This window comes from Lichenostomus cassidix, chromosome 5, assembly GCF_008360975.1.
Source record: "Lichenostomus cassidix isolate B80296 chromosome 5, HeHo_3.0, whole genome shotgun sequence".
Lineage (NCBI taxonomy): Eukaryota > Metazoa > Chordata > Aves > Passeriformes > Meliphagidae > Lichenostomus > Lichenostomus cassidix.
Window position 1 is genome coordinate 16008470 of NC_139486.1, and position 22543 is coordinate 16031012.

A 22543-nucleotide genomic window follows, 5' to 3' on the forward strand; every position below is an offset into this window, starting at 1 on the left:
TGAAGTGTAGGAGGCACAAGCAATGTGGAGTAGGAAGCTGCCCCATTACACATAATCAGGCCTTCCCCCCCCCTTCCTTTTTAGGCAGCTCTAGCAGTGCTTCTAATGATGACTAAAGGGCTTGAAACCAAAAACTTTGTACTGAGAGCCCAAGATTGTTTAATTTAGGAAAGTTTGCAATTTTGTGTACCCTGACCTAGCAAGCCACTCAGGAGAGGTGTTGACTGACCTTTACTTTTCCCTGGTTTTAACTTTAGGAATTGCAATGCAATTACTGCTTGCCTGTAAGTCAGGAAAGTCTTGCAGGACATGTTTCTGCCCCACAAAGCTTTCTGATTAAAAAAATGTGTTTTTGCAAATTCTTGCTCATTGGTCTTTTGAAGTCCTGATCTCTAAAGATGGCTTTCAGTGCTTGGCTGGAGATTTCTTCCTGCTGAAAGCATATTAATGAGTGTCTTTGAGAAATCTGGAATTGGATATTCCATGCCTTGATAGTGTTGATTGCTTGAAAGCACAGATGTAGGCATGCACACACATGTAAAGAGTAGGGGGTGGCAGGGTGAAAGAGCTTGGCTCCTGAGGTGGACAGCTGCCTCATCACTTATGTGTTATTTCACTTCAATTTTTTTTATCCTGCTTGCCTCATTACTGGAACAGAAATAACAAGAGCACATGAGCTTGCATCTAAACACCAGGTGTGGTGCAGTACTTTGCTGCAAATCAAGGTGTTTCTTTCAGTGAAGATTTTGAAACCCAGATTCTTGGGAAATTCATTACTAAAAATACAACATTTCTGCCCTGCAGCAAAGCAGATTTAAGTTTAATTCAGGGCAAAAAAGACAGGTGGATCTGTGAAGAAATCCAGATATACCTGTTGAGTGGAGATTGCCAAGTGAAAGTAAGGCTTTAGATGTCATAGTTGCAGGTGGGCTGTAGGAGTTCAGTCAGACCCTAATTTCTGTTGTAATAGTTTGGATTTTCCCCAAATGCTCTCTGGCAACTTTGGGTGGAGAAGATCCCTGCTGCTTTGTGTTGCGGTGTCAATGCTTTTTAGGCGGTGAGTTCATCTCAGCATGGCAGCTGTGTCACCAGAGAGATATGTGACAGCTATCTACCGCTTTTCCTGCCTGCCAGGTCCCTGCTGGCTCTGTGACAGGAGGTGAAAATAGGGCTGTGCCTTCACTTCATCCTCTTCAGAAATGAACTGCCCCTGGGAATGCAAGCCCTGAATAAAATGTGGTTTGCTCAGGCTTGCCAAATGTAGCCATGGTGCGAGGGCAGAGGAAGGGAACCTGGCCTGGGCTTAGGCAGACTGTAGTCTGTAGGACACACACCAGCTGTTGGGCTTTGCTGGTGATCTCTAAAACAAGCGAGACTGTAAAAAAGTTGGGTGTTGCTTGGTTCTCAGTAGGGGCATCTAGTTGTTAAACAAGTTGAATTTAATAGCAAGAGTCAGACAGCAACATTTGGTTTCCCCGCATAGATTTTAAAACAAGACAAATGACTTTTCAAATAATTTTGTTGTAAGTGGGTGGTTTCCTTTGCCTGTGTCCTGCTCAAGTGTATATCCCATCCTGATCATGCATGAAAGACAGTGTTGATTTTTGCAGACTTGTAGTACTGGCTGAACGCTCTGCATACAAAAATGTTTGCTAAATCTTCAAAGTGGAGCTGTTGTGTTTCAGGCTTGTGTTGCTGATGGATTTATGTGTACCAGGTTAATGAGCTTCTCTGCAGACATACTTTAAAAAACTTTCTTCAGATGGCTGTGTCACTTCCTGGTATGAAATTAGCACGTGGTGACACTGCATAGACTGCCTTAAGTGTTACAGTTGCAGCTGTGGCATTGTACCTATAATCATTAACAAATATTTGCCTCATTTACCTTCCCAAATAAATTTTCCTATCAGAAATGATGTGGAGGTTTATGCATGCAGGCTCTTAAGTGTTTTCATGTTGTCTTGTTCTAATTCTTCTAATTGATAATAGACTGCTTTTCTGTCAAAACATTTAGCAAACAGGAATGTGTGTTAGGAATACAGCTGATAATGCTATTTATGTTAAAATCTCGTTAGAAAAATGCCAAATAATAGGTTTTTCTATTTCAATTGCAGCTGTCATGGTTTGTGGTACCGTTGATCTGTCATCTTTAATTTAGACCATGTGACAGGCAGGAAGAGCCACGTTGTGAGTGCCTGCTCCTTGTGGTTTGTAGCAAATGGCATGAGCACCAGAAGGTTAGAGATATGCATCCATCTAATTTAAAATTTTAGGATCTTACTTAGAGGTGCATTTCTCTACCATTTTCTACGCAATTTAGGAATCTGCCAGCCTTAGTGGCATTGTCTCACTTGATATTAGAGGAAGAAGTTGGATGGTAGAAGAGTTCGTGGCCCTAACACCCCTAGAAGAGTGGTGTATTTTTGGTTAGTGCCTTGTGTGCAGAGCAAAGTGCTGCAGGGTGCTGGGCTAGTCAGTTCTTCCTGGCATCTCATAACCCTTGGGTCCAACTTGCTCATCAAAATGGCTTGTCAGAAATTGTAAGAATGGGATTGTCATTTTGAATTTTAATATTTTTTTTTTGGTTACTTTTATTAATTGGTTACTTAAGGGATTTCATCTTCATGCACTTGTGTTGCTGGCTACATGCCTGCTGAACTTGTCACTTGATCTGTCTCCTGACCCTTCCTTTCCTCTCTGTTCCTAGAAGAGTCATGAGCATGTACACACTGGACAACTTTAAAATGTTTGGGTATATAGTGAGATTTTGTTTCTGTTTATTTGGCTTGGGTGGGGTTTTACTGGTTTGTGGAGTACCTCTCTAAGTTACACCTCAGCCATGATGCTGTCTCAGTCTTATCTGAGTAACTTTTTTGATCTTGAAGAGTAGGTAGTTTAAAAAAAAAAAAAAAAAAGAGAAATGTAGTATTCATTATATTTGTGTCTAAGGGAAAGACCTAACATCAAAGGACTGAAAATTCAGGCATCTGAGGCAGCGTTCAGGGATTTTTCAGATATATCCAGGCAGGAGTTTGTTTGGGTTACCTGGTTAGTGATGCAAAAAAATAAAAAGTCTCTCTTTAGTTTTCAATGTAATCCTTGTAAAGAGTTTCTTTCATAAAATTCTTGATAAACAAGTTTCACCATACAGGCAGGTGCTATAATGTACAAAGTGGGATACCAGCAGCTCTGTCTCCTTTAGGATAGGACTGTCTCTAAGCACAGAAAGAAGACATGGGATCTTGCTTGTTGAGAAGGAATTGTTTCATTTTCCTGTGAAGACAATAAGCCCTGTGGCAGTTTGAAGTGTAGGCTGTGCTGGACTTCCATGTCTTGTGCAGAGGGTCCTCTCTGAAGTGAGCTGAGGTGCTGCGTGAAGCTGGTTACACAACATGTTCAGAAAACTTAAACCTTCGGGTTTTTGAGCTACATTCTATTTTCAGAAAAGCTTTTAACTTCTTTGTGATGGAGAAGTGGCAGGAGTGCCAGAGTTATGCTGCATTGCAGCTTGGCTGCAGGTTAAGAGGACCCTGAGGTCAGTGGCATTAAGGGCTCTTGGAGCAATCAATTACCCTTAATGAAGATGATAGGATAAAAGCTCTGGAGTTGCTTCTGAGGACCTGGTCCTGTTAGTGCTTATGTTCTTGTAACACAGTCTCCACTGTGCAAAAAAATAAGCAGATCTTGTCTAGGAAGCAGTTGTTGTGTGTCTTATATGCCTTTGAAAACCTCATCGATGTCCTGCAGTTCCACTGCTGCAGCTGTTGAAGAAATAGCCGCTCCTTTGCTGTGGCTGGTCAGTGTGCTTTGTGGATTTTTGCCCCATTTTGTGCCGTACTGGGAAGGATTGTGGAGTAGTGCTCTGCCAGCCAAAGATCTCAATTCCTGGCCACAAACCTGGGGCACTGCCAGACAGTGGCATGGCAGTGTGCTGTTTACATGAGCTTTCACATGGAAATGAGAACTGTAGGCTGACCCTTCTGTTTGACCTGCTTCTCTTTATTGAATGTTTCTTCCCTTTTAGCTTCCCAGTTTGTTGTCATGACCTTGCCTAAAAAGGCTAAGTGTCCAGCCTCCTTTGAGGTTCAGTATCTGCTCAGACAGTACTGAAGGCAGGGTACTGTCTGAGCTCGAGCCCAGGTGGCATTTATGCTTCTCCCAGCTTGCAGTGTTGCTGAGGAGCCATTCTGTCAACCTGTTACAAGTATGGCTTCTGCACTCCTGAATCTGAGCATCACTAAAATGGTATACTTACTACAGATTTTACTGTAAAAGCTTGTTGCAGTTGCCTCATTTTGTTCTTTCTTTCATAATTTGTTACAGTACAAATCTGTATTTGCTGCTGTAAAGGCTGTGTAGTGTTTTGCTAGTTTTTGCCAGTATTGGTCATCTGTACTTCAGATTGCTTGAATCCATGTACCTAAATACTGTGTCTGATGTTATCTCCTGTCAAGGCAGTTTTTCCTCATCTCTGGAATATCTATATTTTTTTAATACTTATTCACATAGCACTGCTTTCACTCAAGAGGTGCTCTGGAATGGTTGTGCATTTTTAAAAAAAAAGTAAAAGCTCTTTGACATACTTGTGTAAACGTTGGCAGATATATTTTAAAAATAAATATTGGATCGGTTCCTCTTTTATTTCCTTGTCAACGCCGGCCCGAGTTCAATAGCTGGCCCTGGAAAAGCTGTGAATGGCTTAATTAACAGCCAGAGCAGAGCTCTGGGAGGCAGGTGTTTGGATTGTGTAGGAGTCTGCTGATAAGAGTCATTATTAGAGGGCAAACACAAAGCTTTGATCTCTGCTATTGGAAGATAAAGATTTTCGGGTTCCTTTTTTTGCAACATCTTAGAGTGTACAGAGAGGCTCTGGAGGTGTACACTTGTATGAAATTACTTTCAGCCTTTTTTCCATCTCTTATTTTTAATTTTAGAAACAAAATTACTTCAAGCACGATTTTGATTTGTTTTCTTAAAAGTCAGACAAAGAACATAGTATATGTATGCGACATCTGGTTAGATGATAGGGGTGTAATAAGTGCAGTATTCTTTTTTTCCCTTCAGTTTATAATACATCTGGTCTTCGCAGTTTTTACAGTGATCACTGATCAGGTATTAATACCCTCTTCTTGTCATAAAACTCCAAAGCCAAAGAAGGCATGGTGGTATTTCCTAGACTTGCCTTTATTTGAATAAGGAAAACCCCATATTAGAGACTGCTTTGATCAAGCTTGCACAAACTAGATATGCTCTTTATTCAGGGAAGTATGGGTAAGAAGGGAAGCTACCCTGAAGTTTTGTGTGGTTTGCAGTAGAGTACTTTGTGACATGCAGGAAAGATTTCTAACTTACACATGGGTGCAGAGGTAATGAGCTTATTCTATTGTGGATTAATGTATATGTACCCTGTATAACTGTCTGTGTATTTAATGCACAAACTTAATTATATTGTTGAGATGTTAAGTCCTAACACCAGTTTAATTAGTAATATTTTATTTTATTCTTCCTTTTTAATAGAGATCCTCGACCAACCAACCAACGTGTCAACAAGCACGTAAATAATGATACCTATCTTCGGGTTCAAAACCTGACCATCTTGATCAGAAACATTAAGACTTATTATCAGGTGAGATTTCTGCTCATTGATCTGTGGTGACTGCTGTACTGTTTTAGCTAGTGCAGGGGCTGGGGGCTCAAAGAGGCTTGCTACAGGAAATGGAGAGGAAATTGTGTTTGTGTAAAAGTACTCTCAGCCATGCTTTCTCTTTTGAAAATGACAATATGGTTATCTTCTCTATCTATTCCTCATGGCCAGAGGCTGCTTCCTTGCCTTCCTCTTTTTTTTAAAGAAGTTGTGTGCTCAAAGACTGTCATAGCATTTGGAGATGCATCTACTAAAAGAGTCTTTTGTGGTAGTGTTGTGGGTTGTATATGTGAAGGGGGTTGCTGAAATGGAAGTAGTGTTTCTAGGTATAAGACTGCTTTAAAACAGGAAACCTTTTTTAAAGGGGCTGCTAGAAAATAAAATCTTGACCAATAAATGTTTTTAACACTAGAATATAAACCTTAAATTGATAGGAAAAATAGATCTGTGCTTATCTTGAAGGTGGACTTATACTCTGTACTTGGGTGTTCAAGCAGTTGTTTGTTCAGAGCTCCTCCAGGAGAGTGAAGTGCAGGAATGACTGTAGAGTCTCACAGTGCACTTGTTGGGTGTCATTCTTGAATTGTCAGTGTTCCTCTACTGTAACAGTGCTCCCCTAAAACCAGGGTAGTGACAGCTGAGCACTTTTGCAGAGTTACGTACATGTTGGCTGCTGCTGGAGAGTCATAGCACAAATTCAGTTACTCTAAATAGAATTTCTGTATGCACACTGTTGTGTATATTTGGACTTCTTAGTGAGGAGGTAACTGTTCTACTGTTTCCTTCTACATATCTTTTGCCAGATTTGAATGCTGTGCAGTATAAACCAGGCTGAAACTACTGAGGATTGTTAATGTGCTTTTTTGTATGTTTCAGTCATATAATGAGCAAGCCAGCTAAACTGTAAGAGTTGATGTCAGTGTGCTCATCCTGGGCACTTCATCTATTCTGTATATATAGAAGAGACTGTGTATTGGTTTTGACTTCAAAATAGAGAAGAGATGTGGAGTAGTGCATTTTCAAGCCATTCTCTTCCAAAGCTTGCCTGCTGCTATTCCATGTGATTGCCACAACTCTGCTTCTGGACTTGCTTAGGGAAGCCTGAGAGAGAGGCACTTGTGAAAAATGACAAAGTCAGATGGGGTTTATGACTCATCTGTGCAAGTTCCAGCAGCCTGCAAGGAAAATGAAGTAACTCAGGTTTGAGGTGGTGTAGGGGAGGGTATCATGTGTTTCTGAAGATATCTGATCTGTGTCTCTTCTTGAGAACTGGAGATGCAGATGCAATGTGTTGTCATTTCTGAGACTTGTGATTTCTAAGGGGAAATTCCATTTGATTACAGCTAAAGTCTGAAGTTTGGGGTTTAGTGGGTTGGTTTTTTGTTTTGTCTTGCTGCTGTTGCTGTTTGTTTCTGTTACTCAATAAATAGTCTAAATGTATGTGGAGTGTATGAGAGAGACTAATCCTAACCTTCTTTCTCCTTGCCCTGACAAGATTTACTGTCCCAGAGTCTGGTCCTTCAGGTATTGAAACTTTTTCATTCATGTCCCTATTTATTTTTTCTCGAAGCTGGTACTCTGAGGTCTTTTAAGAGTACCTGGGGAGAGATCAGAGTCAGGAAGAAAGAAAAGTGTTTCAGAGTCATGTGTTACGTTGCTTGTTGACCTAGCTGTTGAGCTAATCCAATAAAGCTAGCAACAACTAGAATACATTAAGACACAGAATTTTCAATGGGAAACAGTAGCTGAGGCCTACAGTAGCAGCTGTAACAGAGATGTTCCTATGATAGTCCAGAAATTAAGTACTACAAATCTTGCTTCCTTAGGACTATATACTGTGTGTAAACAAAGCAGTCGTGAGAGCTCACCAGTCTTTGCATTTGGTCCTGAAAATGTAATTACAACAAAGTTTAAAAGAAATTAACTTTTTTTGGTGGTAATAACATTATATAAGAAACTTATTTTTCCTTGACACAGTCATATCTTCTGGGCAAATCCTAGGTCTGGATGCTAATCTGAGAACCCCTTTCATGTGGTGTGTGCAGTCTTCAACTCTCCATAGTCTGAGGGTAGTTGAGGCCCTCTGTGCTGAAACTGAGCTCTGTGTGTGATTGCTGAGGATAATGTTGCATCTGTACTCATGTCTCTGTTACATGTTTGGGATTTTCTTGTCATTTAGGGTATGATTTAAGTAGGTTTTACTAGGGTTTTTTTAACATACAACCAAATAGATGCTTTGGAATATTGAATATTCTTAGTAATTATTGTTAGGCTTCTTCTCTCCTGAATATTAGAGATGTTTTTAAATAGGCTGCAGTTGTGACCATTGTTTGATGAAGTAGTATTAATACATTGGCCTAAGTTAAAGTCAGGGTAGTGTCTTACGGACTGAAAACATGTTTGCAGACTGGGAAGGAAAAGTTCCTGACAAACAATAGGAGCACAAATTTTCTGCTTCCTCAAGAAAAACAAAAGCTCCTAAAAACACAATGTTGGCCTTGACATTTTGCATTCTGTTTTGCTTAATGGACCCAAGTCAAGTTTACAGCATAATTACTGAATTTGGTAGACCAGATTGTCTAGAATGAAGTGGCATTTTCCTCATCTTTTTTTGAAGGACATAGCTAGGTATGAAAGAATACTTGCCCTTCTCTGTACTGGGCAGGAGCAATCAAGAATGACATAAATTCATGGCACTGTAAACAGTATCTGAAGAATGTGACATAAGTGCCTACTAAAATTAATGCTGATATTCAGAAGGTAGTTCACATTTCAGGTCATGTAATTGTCTAGTCTGTCTGTATCTAATACCAGATTATTACTAATTCAGAAAACAAGGACAGGTCTGATCCATAAGCACAGTTCTAAGTATTACTGTTATTAAGTGTTGGCTCTTTCCTGATCTTATGAGCTGTGAGTGTCTGCTGGAAATAAATATGAACAGGTAGGAACCAACATATGAACCAACAGGTAATTAGTGGAATTTGGGTTTGATTTGAGCTTTAAAGATCAACCCCTATCTGTGCTTCACCAGACATAACTTGGGAGGGATGAGTGCAATGAAGAGACCTTTTTTTCTGTTTGAATAACCTCTCTATTTTAGAAATTCGCTAACTGAATTTGTTCATTAACAATTTTTCTGGGGAGTTGCCATCTTGCAGCTTTCAGCTGCATAAGATGGCATTGCTGGTGGCTGCTTAGCAAAACAGTGTCAAGACTCTTAAAATGGAGGACAACATTGGTTGCTGAAGCCTTTGGTGGTTTTCTTTTATTTATTGGCTACCTAATACTTGTTACCAGTGGTAGGATGCAACATCTTTGCATTTCCCACTCTCTCAGCAGTTGTACCTTTGCAGGTTTTATTGGCTTGAGAGGCCCCCCCTTTTGAAAATGACTCATTTTGTTGTGGGATTTTATGAGCATTTGAGATAATGTCATTAATTGCATTTAATAACGGTTATGCTGCTGCTTCACTGGAGAATGGCTGATCATAAAACTTCTGGAATTGATGCCCTATCTTGGCAAAGGGCTGAACACAGCAGAAAGTTTTCTTTGCTCATAGTGTGAATTTTATGTGACTCTTCTTGCTCTGACTGAATTACAGTGCTTGGCTTCTTTAAGCTGGAAGGAGATGGAAGAAGAAAGCTGGAAGATCTGGAGGGTGTTAGCCCCTCCCTTTGCTGTGTTGGAGAAAATATATAAATCCTTTAGGTGCTGCTACTTAAAGATTCCATGTAAGAGCAGCTGTTCTGATACCTGCAAAGCTTGGATAATATGCCCATACCTGTAGAGTTTTGGAAGAAGCCTAAGGCAGGCTGGCAGAGGAAGCTTGAACTGGCTTTATTGTGCTTCCTCTGCTCATGTGTCAATCTTTGGGTTTAGTGTTTTTGTCTAAGGAACTAAAAAGCACCTTGATACCAGTTTATAAAGAAGGAGTTTTATGAAAGGGTCTGCTGATCACAGGTAGCTTCCTAGCCCTCAAAAGTGTGGGTAATCACTCCAACAGTATACACTACACTCTCAAGCAAAGATTCCTAGTGCTTAGAAGAAAAACTTGAAGCTGGTGGAAGAATGTGATCATCTCTTGGCTACTGCCTGGGAGGGTATTATGGTCACATCTGGGGAATGTGGATGAGAAACGCTGTTGGAGGAAGTGTTAGTGTGGTCATGGCTGTGTTTTTGTTGCCTCTATTCCCTGCAGTTGTGGCCAAATACCTAGCAGATCACCTCATGTTTGTGAAAGGTTGGAAATGCCTCTTAATTTAAAAAAAAGTTGTACTGAGACACAAATCTTGAAACAGTTGCCACTGTGCGGTGTCAACTTCAGTAAGAAACTCATAATAACCCCTGGTGTTCTCATTGAAGTGAGAGGGGGGTGGGTGAAGAGGAAGCAATTCACTGAATTTTTAGAGACTATGTTACCACAAATCCTGCTGTTCCCACCTAAATCACTTGTCTTGGCCCAGAGATGATGGAGAGCAAGGATGCCTTAGTTTTAAGACATATTTCTTCAGACCTGTGTCCTCCTTTTACTTAGCTGCTCTATACTTGGTAAAACAAGTTCAAGCAGCAGAGTTTTAACAGGCATGCTAAAGGGTGTTACCTGCCTGTGAGTTGCTGAGGCTGTTTCTAACCTCTGGAATAGAGATGAATTTGTCTTCAGGCTGAGGCAAATACTGTTTTTCCCTGTGGATCAGCAAACGCCAAGCTTCTGGATCAGTAAACAACTCTCACTTGTCTGGTTGAAGCACTGAGTCAGGTTTAGAGCTCTTAACTGAACTGCAAAGAGGAATTCAAACTTGGAGCTCCAGATTTGGGCACAGTTAGGGATTGGCAACTGTACTCAAGCTATAAATAAAGTTCTGGAAGTAGCAGTGTCCTCTTGTGTGAGCTGGAATCTTTCCCTACTGGGCAGGCTACTTCTAGTGGGCCAGTAGTTCAGTCCTTAGCAAAGTAAACACCAAAATGCTAGAAATGCACACACCCTGAAGTCAAAAAGTAGTTTTTCTGTTCTGAGGGGGAAGGTTTGTATCCATGATGGCCTATTGAAATTAGGTAAAATGAAAATTCTTTGTGCTAGCTTTGTCAGTTTCATGGGTTAAGCTACACCGTGCCTGAGCGACTGCTTTCCTTTAATTCCTGTTCCCTAGGGATCTTAGCTTTGGCTTAGGAACAACCTTTCTTAATCTCGAGCTTTAAATTCCAAAATTATTAACTGACAGTGTCAGCTTTCTCATGAGCTAGGTATCAGAAGCTTCAACAGAGACTTAAATTCAAATACTTTGCTGATCTCATGCACTCCTAAGTGCAGTGCTCTCCCTTTTCTGTGCAGTTGAGTGGGCTGTATTCACAGAGTCTCCCAAATTTTCTGCATTGGCAATTGTACTGTTGCAGCTACCAGAGGTAGTGTGCATGTTCTCATGGCCTGAAGTTACAGCTGCACAAAGAAACAACAGTGAGCAGCCACGGAGCCTGTCTTTGTCACAAGTCTACAATAAATAAACTCTTCTAACAAATAAGCTATTAGTAAGGTACAGTTGTAGAGATGGTCTGCGTTTCAGTAAGGCAGTGGGACTTTCAGGACTTGAGATATTGCCACTGGCATGACCCAGAGTAGGACCTTATTAGCTGTGTATTTGTTTCCGCTTCTGTTCTTCATTTGACTTCTAGTTAGTTTAAACTTGCTACAGGCACAGACTGTCTATATGTATTCATGCAGTACTTAGCTTAATGAGGCTTTCTTGGTTCTGCAGTGATAAAAATATTCTGAGTTAGGCTTTCTCTTCTGCAGGAGCATGATCATGAGACATGGAGGTTGCATGTAAGACTGGTATTGTCCACACTGAATTGTGAAGATATTCACTTATTGTAGTGGTGGGTGCAGGGCAAGAGAATGACTGACCTTGCTGCAGCCATTCTGGGAAATGCTGAACCAGTGTTGCTAGCCTTGGATTTAGTTCTTTGGCTGAAAATGGGTACCACTCTGCTGCAGTGGAACAAACATAAGAATCACAAAAATCATGATCATTTTGTATAGGTCCTGTTACCAGATATTTCAGTGGGAAAGAGACAGGTGACTCATCACTAGAGACCAGACTGTCTGATGCTTTGTTCATGAATATTGTCTTGATCATTTCCAGAAGAACTAAACAAAGATTTCTGCTTCAGAGTTGAAATAAGTTTCTGCAGAGGTCAGTTTTAGAAGTGTTGCCAGGTTGGTGAGAGGTACCATTCCAGGTAATTAGTAGCATGCTTGGACACCTGATTGAGATTACTGTCTGTGATTCTAGGATGCATTTTGGCTGATAGATTGAATTCTGTCTGGAAGTTTAAGGGAGGACTGATTTTTAGAGACACATTTTTTTCCCTTGAGGCTCTCTGTGCATTTTAATGTGGAATGAAATAGTGACCTCAAACAGATGGAGGAGAACGGGTTGATTTTTAAACTGCTTTAAATTTCCTGTGGATAGAATATGGGAAAGGGCAGAGTAGCCTGACATATGTCTGCAGTCTTGTCTTTGTTTTGCTTAATAGGCTGGAGGGGTGTGAATTCATTGTGCAGACAAATGAAGAAACTGAGCCAAAGAAATACAGGAGCAGTGTCCTAAAATAAAGAGGCAAATGGAGGTGACCTATAAAATTTTACAGTATGGAATAGCTGTTTGGTTCCCACACAGCGGCATTTACTTAACCTCTGACATGTTAATTGAGAGCAATTCTTGGGATGTCTGAACTGCAGAATGCATCCACAGTATCCTTTATATGGCTTAAAAAAGAGTAATGTGAGACTGTGTGTGACTTTCCTTAACGAAAGCCAAGGCCTAATGTTAATCTCCCTGACTGTTGCTTTGATTACCAATGCTAGAGCCACAGAGTATTTCAGTCCTCTGCTACATATGTATTTTTGGATATTAGGTTTGAGATGTAAGTCACTGTTCAGACAGTCTCATCAGACAGCCATGTACAGTCCTGCTGCCTCAGTTTTGGGCATATGTCCTATTTTTGTCAGCTGAAATTTTGCAAAGGAGGGAATTAAGTTTCATAGAGCCTACCAATTTTGGGTAAGTTAGAAAACAGCCTGTATTCCACTTATAGCTGAAAGCAGCTTTGATGTTTATTTTTTGCTAAAAGATAGTAAAAGATGAAAGCTAAAGATTGCATTATTGAAGCAAATTTCTGTAGTGAATTCCATGTCATTCCGTACTTTTCACTAAAAAGTCTTTAAAGAGAGAAGATGAATTCCACAAATGTATGATTGCCAGACAGTCCCCTAATTGCATACTAGTTCCCAAAGCAGATAGCATTTGCTTTTAAGGGCAGGTAGTAAAGGAAAGTGATTTATATTCTTATTTTATTGGCTTGTTCTGCCTGTGAAAGTGTTATTTAATCCAGTGTCACGTTCATTGAGGTTGTTGTCACGTGCTGTATTGTGACACACAGGGTTCAGTCCACAGTCTTGCTTTTACACAACTCTGACTCTGGATTAAGGTTTGGTGTCCAGACTTGTTTCTGTCAGTTCCAGGCAGTGATCTGTGGCTCTGTGGTGTGGAGTGAGCATAGGTGTCTCTTTGTGCCTGTAACTCAGCTGGCATTGGCTTTCCACTCAACAGCATCCTAGTTCAGCTTTTGGTAACAAAGCTCTGTTGTGAATGTTCACCTTTTTGTACACTGCTCTTTATAGTGGCTTGTTAGGTGTGTAAGCAAACCTTCCACAGTATATTTTAATCTGAGACAGGTATTTGAGATGTCTTTAAAAGCAGTGTTTCACTGTCCTTTTGAAGGAGCTTCAGATTTCAGACATGTGTCGGAGATCTTGGATCCAATGCAGAGTTTTATTTACTTCTGAAAACTTTTGTGGTTTGTGTTGTAAAGGTCTGCTTGAGTTTATGTTGACCTCCAGTACTTCTGGCAAATGTGAGTGCTCTTGGGCCAAGAAATGGGCGTGAAAGTTGTGGAGATACCTACCAAGTTAAGAACAATGGAATTTATCCTGCTGAGCAAGTCTCTGGACCTAAGAGAGGCACAGACCTGGGGACAGGAGAGAGTTTTAGTGTGCTAATTTCTTTGCTGAAGACAACTCAGAGGAAAGGGTGTATTTTCTGCTTTGCATGGTGTATGGACTTCACACCAGTGCAAATTAAGGAAGGCTCCTGCTCATGAATGCACAGAAATTTAAATGCTATCGCTTCCTCATGCATGCATGCATGCATTTCCCATTTACACATGCTAGTTTTTGAAGAGAAAGACTTATAAAATGAGCAAACAAGGCAGCAAATTAAAGTGTGTGCACACTGTACTTTGAGTAAGCAGAATGACTTCTTGAAATAGCTGTTTAGATGGGCTGTTTGAGTATAAGCTGTGTGTGAGCTTGTGGCTCTCTGTCTTCCGTGATGATTAAGAGATGGAGTTGAAGGAGAGTTAAGTGTTTAAATTCTGCTGGGTCCTCAGATGGCCAGTAAAAGTACCTAAATAAAAGCCTGCTCAGCAGACAGAAGTGGCCCCTGTGGAGATGCCACTGTCTGTTCTCTTGCATAATTAGCATTATTAAAAGTCTCTAGATGTTTATTTAATTTGTTTTTTAGACTTAGAATGACATCATTTGTGTGTGTTAGGTGATCAAGATAACAGTGATAGACATCTGCTCCTTTGGGGGCTGGTAGGAAAGACTTGTCTTTGCACAAAGGAAAAATGTTGTATGAATTCCATTTAATAATTTTCACAGGATAGGAAGATACTTATTTAGTGGGTTACTAATATTCTTAAACTACAACAGGTCATACTCTTTCTCTAAAAATCATTTTTATTTACATCACATTAAAGAACTGACTTCAAAAACATCTAAGTTGTTTGCTCTACTAAGAAGCAGAAGAAGGTAAGTTCCCCGTAGAACCTTAGAGATCTTGGGTGTTTTGGTTTTTTCTTTTTTTTTAAATGGTGTTCCTATCTGTAATATATCCACTGGAAAGGTATTTGTAAGGGAGTGCAGCATCAAATTTGTGTCATAGAAAGACCTGTTAGGTGTGCAGTGTGTGTTACAGGAGGGGAGGTTGGTACTGAGGTTAATGCCTGCTTCATTTTGGAGCAGCTGTGTTACAGTAAAGCTGAATGACTGGGGTCCCAAGGGATGCATGAGCATTTACTGGTAGAAACTGGAAGAAAATGCATTTCTTTTAAAAATTTTTGATACTATAGGCAGAACTACTAAATATGTTAAAAGGCTTATTTGTCAGGATGAAGTTTCTGAAGAAACAGCATCAGTCCCAAGAAGCAGTTACTCTAAAAGTAAAATACACTTCACTTAAAAAAAACCCAAATCAACCAACCAAAAAAATAAATCAAAAGCCCCAAGCAAAACCAATCAATGAAAAACCAACAGCAACGACAACAAAAAAATCCAACAAAAACTGTAGTACACAAAAAACCCCTACAGCCAAATCCCTCCTAATTTCACTAGTAACCTGTTTGAGTTACTTAGAGTCTCTCAAGACTGTAGTTACTTCAAAGCAAAACAGGAATTCAACTACAAGGAGTTGCCCTTTAAGGTAATAAATATCTCAAGGTCACTTCATCAATGTTGATATTTAAAAAGTGAAAGAAAAACCCCAACAACCAAACGAAAAAACCCCACTCTGTGTGTTCTGTGTTTTCCTGAATATGCAAAGCTGTGTCAGTATTGAAAGCTTTCTCTTTGTTTCCAGAGTTTGTGGCAAATGCTTATCTGAACAGCATGTGGATGTATCTTTACAGTTTTACATGCAGAAGGAATGATTCTGTAGTAGAGGACCACAAAAGCTGCCATTATTAGAAGCCTTGCTTACACTTCAGTGCTCTGGCACTTAATCTAGCTCCCGGCTTCCAGTCATGCAGAAGAAACTAAACCAGAGTGCTCTAATTCTCTAACTTGGTTGAGCTGTCTCAAATTTCTTCCAATACACGTTTCCTTTGTAGCCTGAGCCAAAATCTTGATTGGAAAGGTGATTTTAATCCCCCTTTTTTCGGTTAACCTATTTTCTTTATAAATTGCTAGGCCCAAATTCTGTGCAACTGAGGGATTCAGATTTCAAATAATTTGTTGTTCCTTGAAGACTTGTCTTCCCTTAGACACAGCTGCTGTTCAGCCTTTTGTTTCCTAAAGCATTTCAGTTAACTTGTGATTGTCCTTTCTTTGTATGGCATAGGACCTGATTTTAAGTGGCACTGACTTGATAGACTAGAAGTGCTGAGCATCTTGCATAGCAGGGTCTTTAAACAGCTTTGCTTTGATACCCTTGGATATTGTGAGACCAGAGCAGTCTGCCAGATCATGATTTGTTTTGGTTCTTGACATATTGCTAGCATATTGCAGCTTTTACCAGTTTCAAGGTATTTATCACACTTTATCAGTGCTTAGAGGTTTTGCAGTGTTTATGGCAGCTGCTTGAGTCTCTGCAGAAGATACACTGGCTTCCTTATCCAGTCTTGAGCTTAGCAGGACACCAGTTTTGGAGGCTTTGTGTGCTCTGCCAAACCTGCTGTAAGAGAGGCACACTCAGATGAGAGAGCTGAGTTGGCGTGACAGAGTAAAAAGCAGTTGTTTTTATAACACAGTAAAATGCTGTGCTCTTCTAGCACACAGTATTTGTAGTCAGGCTTGTACTGTCACACATTGATAAAGGACAGCTCATTTAAAGCTTCTTTTCAGTATGCTTTTAAACAAGTAGAAATACACTTATAGCCAAGTAGATAGAGAGGGATTACCAATAGCTCTTGAGACTCTAAATGAACAATCCTAAATAGCAAATATATTAAAAAACCCTAACTTCAACAAAAAAACCCCAAACCCACAAGCCACTTTGATCTTACTGATACTCATGCAAGTCTCTCCCCTCAGGTTGCATTAATCTTAATTCCCCTAAGTGTTTTGTAAGTGAAGAAAGTTAATGGTGAAGAGTGATTTATTTTTAGTTGGTTAAATGCCACCAAATGGTGCTTAAAACACAAGGAAGTTTCTGTAACAGGTAGCATATCATTCCCAGCTTAAAATTTCAGCAGTAACTCAAGTAAAAACCTTAAACTGCTTCCACCAACTATATTTATATGTAAAGGAGGTGACAAGCAGACTGGCCTTCAGCACATTTTTTTAAAATAAGCTTTTCTATGTGTGATACTTTTGAATCAGTGAATCTGGGATTTTAAAGCAGCTGTCTGACCAGTGTGCCAAAGGAGGTTATCAGGTCAACACTAGATTTAAGTCATTATAGTTGGGGGTGTTTTCTGTTCTGTGTGTGGGCTTTTTGTTTGTTTTTGTTCTGTGTGGGTTGTTTGTTTTGTTTTTAATATACAGTGTTGCAGTTTGAGTGGTTTGTGTAACTGGTAAAAAAGTGCTGAAAGATAGATCTGTGTAAGCAGAGAAGAGGCTGGGAAATACTCAGTCCTTGTGTTTTTCATCGCCAAAACAAAGCCATATTAAAAAAAAAAAAATAAACCTCACACATGCACACCCAAACTCTCCTCCATAAACTTATATCAAAGACTAGCTTTCTGACCTGTAGGTTTCACTGCATTTGTGTGTGTAGTTTTTGGGGTGGTGGTTGTTTGGGTTTTTTTAATTTGTTGTTAAGAAAGACATCAGAGAAAGAAGATAAACACGGAAGCAACTGCAAGGTCACAGCGTATACCTTCAGAGTGCATTTACTCTATGATGGGGAGTTTTTGAGTGCCACAGTTTTCTTTTGTTGGGGTGTGTAGAACCATTGCTTTTTCTTTGAAGGGATGATAAGGAATGGGTCCTGCCTAACGTGGTACCAACAAATTGTGAGGACAAATGTTCAAGTCTGGAGATACATACCTGGAACTCGTTCTCACTGTGGAGATTTCTTGTACTGTCAAGTTAGTCTAAGGTTAGTTACAATGAAGGGTGCTTGAGTGTGAAGAAAGAGATGAAACTGCAAAAATGTACTGCTTAGTATTTCATACTGGTCTGTTCATATATTTTTCTGAGGTGGTAGATGTAACACTTGTTTAGTATTTCAAACATCTGATTCTATAGCGCCAAGAATTACGTATGAGTACATAAGATGGATTTTTAAACTATATTTATGCACTGTGATAATTTTGTTTTAATTGTTGTCTTAATCCACTTTCAAATAGGACTAGGGTTGTTTGTTCTGGGGTTTTTTTTTAAAGTCCTTCTTCCCCTTTCCTACCTTCTTAGCCATCAGATGAAAAGTTCAATGTGCCCCAAATGAAAGACTTCAGGCTGCTTGTAAAAAAAGAGGTAGTTTTACAAAATGAGAAAAAATGGTATCGAAGTACATCTGTGTGACTTACATTTAAGAACATGAAATAAATTAAATGGAGCAGTTGTCAGAGGAAAAGACTGGAGGCCCTGACTCCAGAATACCTGCACTCTAGATGTTGATAGATTTACCTGGGAGAAGGGGAAAGTCTGAGATAAGATCCCAGTTGCTGCATTTGTGGTAGCTATGGCACCAGCAACTTTGAAATCTATGCTTATTGCCAGGTAGATCTGCTGGTATTGACGGTGACTTTGACTTCCTTAAAGCATGAATCTGTACGAACGGAAATGTACAGCTTCCCAAATTCCCAAACATTGCAGCACAAGCCTTCTGTCAGATGAGTGCCAGCTTCTAAGGACTGGTTTTCTGTCTGTTGGGTGTGTTGTGACTTTGGTGGGCACAAAGCCTTTCCAGATGGATTCATGCAGGGTAGGGCACAAGACCTCAGGCAGCAGGGACTGTGCCTGGGAGCAGAGACCCCTGGAGAGGTACAGGGAGCTCAGTTTGTGTGTGTTCTCTTGGAGTGCTGACACCCACGTGCCTCAAGAGACCTGAGCTTTGCAATCTTGCAATACAAAGGAAGCTCTCATTGAATAGACTTTCCTCCCCCAAGTGTGATGGTTGAAACTGCAGCCATGGGCAGCTGCTTGAACAAGGTAGCTCCTCCCCACATACACTCATGAGCCTCAGAGCTTATTTACCTCGGAGTAATCTGTCCCCTTGGTATCTAGCTGGCTGGCATAAGGCATGTCATTTAATTACTCTGTGTCTATGTGAAGAAGCATTCAAGTGTCATGCTGGAAGTGCAGTGCTTTTTGCTTGATGTTCCAAAAAGTCTCCTAGAAGGATATTCTGGACTCCTCCTGCTAGTCTTAAATTAGGAAAGGATTTTAAAGGTTTTTGTAAGCTGTGATGCAAATCTTAAGGCCTTAGGGAAGCTGTGTGTTCATTAAAAGGCAGGATTTGGCTCTTAACAGAGATCAGCTCACTGCACTTACTGGGGGAGAGAGAGGTTTTTGCCCTGTTAGTCAGTTTAAGCACTCCCAGTTTGTTTAATCATCATTCTCTCTGTGTGATACAGACCCTTTTGAGTTCCACATATTTGGCACACACTGGTGCTGTATCAGAGAAATTATGAATGGAGTGGACTGGTTTCCTGGCACTTGGGAAGCTGTCAAAGTTTGTGCTTAACAGAACAACCATACTGAGTAATGTAATACAGTATTAAATATGCAGCAGCCTAAAATAATTTCTGTTTGCAGAGTGGGGACAAGCCTTTTTTGTTTATTTTTTTAGCGTATCATCAAAACAACTATTAAAAGGTAAAAATATTTAAAGAAAAATTATTGTCCTTCCAAAGAACCAACTAGAAGAGGGCAGAGTTTAACTACTACCTCTCACCTTTTTAATGACAAGTCATTAATTTTTCTTTGATACTCAGAGCAAGTCTGTTCCAGTTCCCAAGACGTATGCTGTATGCCCCTGAGGGGTAAAGCAATTAAGAATTACAAGGAGTATTATGCATTGTAGAAATAAGCAACCTGCTGAAATAGTAACCTGCCATGTGCTCCTAAGTCTCTCTGTATGAATCAGGGCTTTAAAGTGGTAACTGATACATGAAGAATATGTCATCTTTGAGATTAACAAGACAGCTGCACTTGAGATGAGGAACACATTTATTTTCATGTTCTGCAACACTGACCTTCCTTCATGCAAGAAGATTCAGGCTTGAGTAATTCACGCTTAAACTGCTGCCTCAGTCCTTGAGACAATACTGCTCTTCTGCTGAGACAAAGCAGGGTACAGGTTTAGCTGAGCATACTTCATTACGCTGTAACTCCAATACCACCAACTCTCATTTCCTGATTGTATTAACTGCCTGAGATTCTTTCTGAGACTTCCTCCATTGCAGAAATAGGCCATTTAAACCAGTTTTGCTTTCTTGGATAACTGGTCTCTAATAATTTTTCTGGCTTTCTCTCAGTTGGATAAGTAACCCTTGTTCTTATGTTGTTTACTATGTTGCTATACCCTGTGGTATAGCAGTACCTCCTGGTATGGAGTAGTGTCTCATTCTTGGCCACTGGATTTTATGCAGACTGGTTTGGGAAGAGCTTGGGAACGCAATAATTCACTTTGAAGAACTGCTGTGGATCTGTGTTTCATGTCTGTCTGGACTCAGCAATTCAAATGCTGCCTTCTGTATTAACCACTGGCCTGCTGTCTTCCTCAATTATAAACATGTGAAGAGCAGAACACTTGATGAGGCAGATGCACTGGAAACACATCAAAGTTTACTAAAACACACATCAACATTTAATAAAAAAAATTGCCTAGTGAAAAAATTTAGTGTAAATTAAAGAATCTGTGAGTATTAAGAGTTCAGATTTTAAAGTTCATGTTGATTGGCTGCCAGAACTTACAAAAATTAATTCTGTGAGAGGTCCAAAGAGCAAAGGCTGACATATCTTGCTCCATATAACTGATATATTTTTTTATCCATAATGAGGAGTGGTGTGTTACAAAGCAGTGGAAACCATTTTGCATTGTGTGCATTCATAAAGAGGTTCTCATTAAAAATGCTTTTTTGGTCACCACCTGTTATTTGTTTAATTTGGTGCTTTACTGCAGTGTTGTATTTTTGTCATCCTTCTTTTCCAAAGCACATTATTCATCACTTTGAACCATATGGCCATAAATATATTCTGAGCATCTGATTCTGTACTGGCCATTCCCTGAGGAACAACCCTCATGTCCATGTTTATGACCGACCAGCAAAGCCTTTCATGTCATCTTTTCATGGACATTTCTTACCTTCTGCATACCAAAGATGCAATTAGGAGATTGACAGCTGTGATGCTACAAGGCAACAAGGGGGTTGCACTTGATTGGGCAGAAAAGGCCTCTCTGCTCAAATTCATAAATAAAAAACAAGCATTATGGGAATAGGAGTGAGCTTTCTGCAGGTCCTTGCTCTTTCCCATGGGTGTAGGCTCATGCTGAGGGTTGTGTGTGGAGCGAGGTGTGTGATGACCTGACTGCTTCCTGCTATGGTAGCTTTTGCTCTCTCCTTGCCCAGGGTGACACCCAAGGGTTTCCCCTGGTAGAATTTCACAGAAACCTGTAAAAGTTTGATTCCTCTGGATTGGTCTCATAAAAATCAGTATGAAAGATGGCTGTGGAGTTATTATAATTCATTTTCCTTGTCTACTCTAAATCTTCTGTATTGTACAAGCATAACTGGGGATAAAGAACCCCACTGAATGTGCCGCAGCCCTGCATTTCAGCACTCTGGCTTTATTGACTGTGCATATCTCCTCTGTTTGGAGATAAGATGTTGGCATGGTGCTGTCTCCCACTTATCCTCTGTGATAGCCCTGTGTCCAGTAACGCTTGCATGAGTTGTGCACCCTGAACAGAGTATGTGTACAGTGTACTACAGTGAATTTTCCCTTTAATGGGGGCAAGGGAATGAATAGATGGCAAAGTGTCCTTTTCTTTCAGTCTTGTGTGAAATCTTGTATTTAACATGACTAGTAGGCAGGTTTCATTCTTATTCTTCTGGCCTGTGCACATATCAAAAACCTGCCATACAACCTGGTGTAATCAGCAGTCTGCTCACAGGAGGCCCTGGGTTTGAAACAGCAGGAGTTTTGCAGCTTGGAGCTGAATGGTGTTGGCAGAGCTGTTTGAAGAAGTTTTCTTAGTTCTTGCCTGTATTGTGCTGAGCCAATTTCAAAGGGGCTGTTGCCTCTACCTCGTGAGAATGACTTCCAGTCAAAATTCACAAGGAATCATGTATCTACTAGTCTGAAATGCAGCAAATACTCTTTTTATTTTCAGTTTTAGTTGTGCCTGGTTTTGTGTTGCTGCTACAAATTTAGTTTGGGGGATATTCTGGTCTTTACTACTGTGTGTTAATGTTTAACAGATCTTGTGCATATTTCCACTGTCAAAAGAAATTGCTTAGTTTGGAGGTTCAAACTAAAATGCCTGATTTTATCACCCTCTATTTACTGTGCACGTTAATGTTGTGGAAATACAAATTTTGGCTTATGTTGACATTTAAAGGAACAGTGTATTTGGGTGCTGCTACTGAGGTGCCAGAGTACCTAGACTTGTGTTAAGGTGCTGTATTATAACTGCTGGATTTTCTCTGATTATTTCCTCCAGGTAGTAAGCATCTATTTCTCCCTTTATAATTTGTGGGAGCTGCATGTTTTCTGAGCAATGTGAAGTAAGAACATCAGTTTGGATGCCCAGCTTTAAAATGCAGACTATTACTATAGGTTTGAAAAGCATGATTTGTTTTACTGTAACATTCTTCTGGTTAGTGACTGCACCAGTTCCCATAGAGCTCCAGTTTCTGATCGGCCATTCATCACTGAACTAATTCATGATCCTCTGGGACAAACAGGTTTGTCGAAGTAATTCAATGCCTCCACCAAAGTATGTTTAAACAATGATGCAGAGCCATTTTAATAAGTGGCGTGTAAAGCTGCTACCAAACCAGAATAAGATAGTCTTTACTCCAGCATTTAACATCATTGTCATTCCAGAGTTTGCAGTGGAGCGGGCATGGCTCCTTTTCATGCTTTATAGTGGAACTCCTGCTAAGGTT

The 22543-nt window shown here is 40.1% G+C and overlaps 2 protein-coding genes across 5 annotated transcripts in view; one reads left to right on the forward strand and one right to left on the reverse strand.

Annotated features, from left to right (window-relative positions):
• Positions 1-22543, reverse strand: part of LOC146436040 (uncharacterized) — a 95407-nt gene that overhangs the window by 4656 nt on the left and 68208 nt on the right. The window lies entirely within an intron of this gene.
• CCDC88C (coiled-coil and HOOK domain protein 88C) overlaps positions 1-22543 on the forward strand; it is a 96425-nt gene that overhangs the window by 2072 nt on the left and 71810 nt on the right. For all 4 annotated transcript variants that reach the window (XM_085061543.1, XM_085061545.1, XM_085061544.1 and 1 more), the window contains exon 3: positions 5518-5626. In XM_085061543.1, the coding sequence (XP_084917669.1) occupies positions 5518-5626 (109 nt within the window). The remainder of the gene's footprint in view (positions 1-5517; positions 5627-22543) is intronic.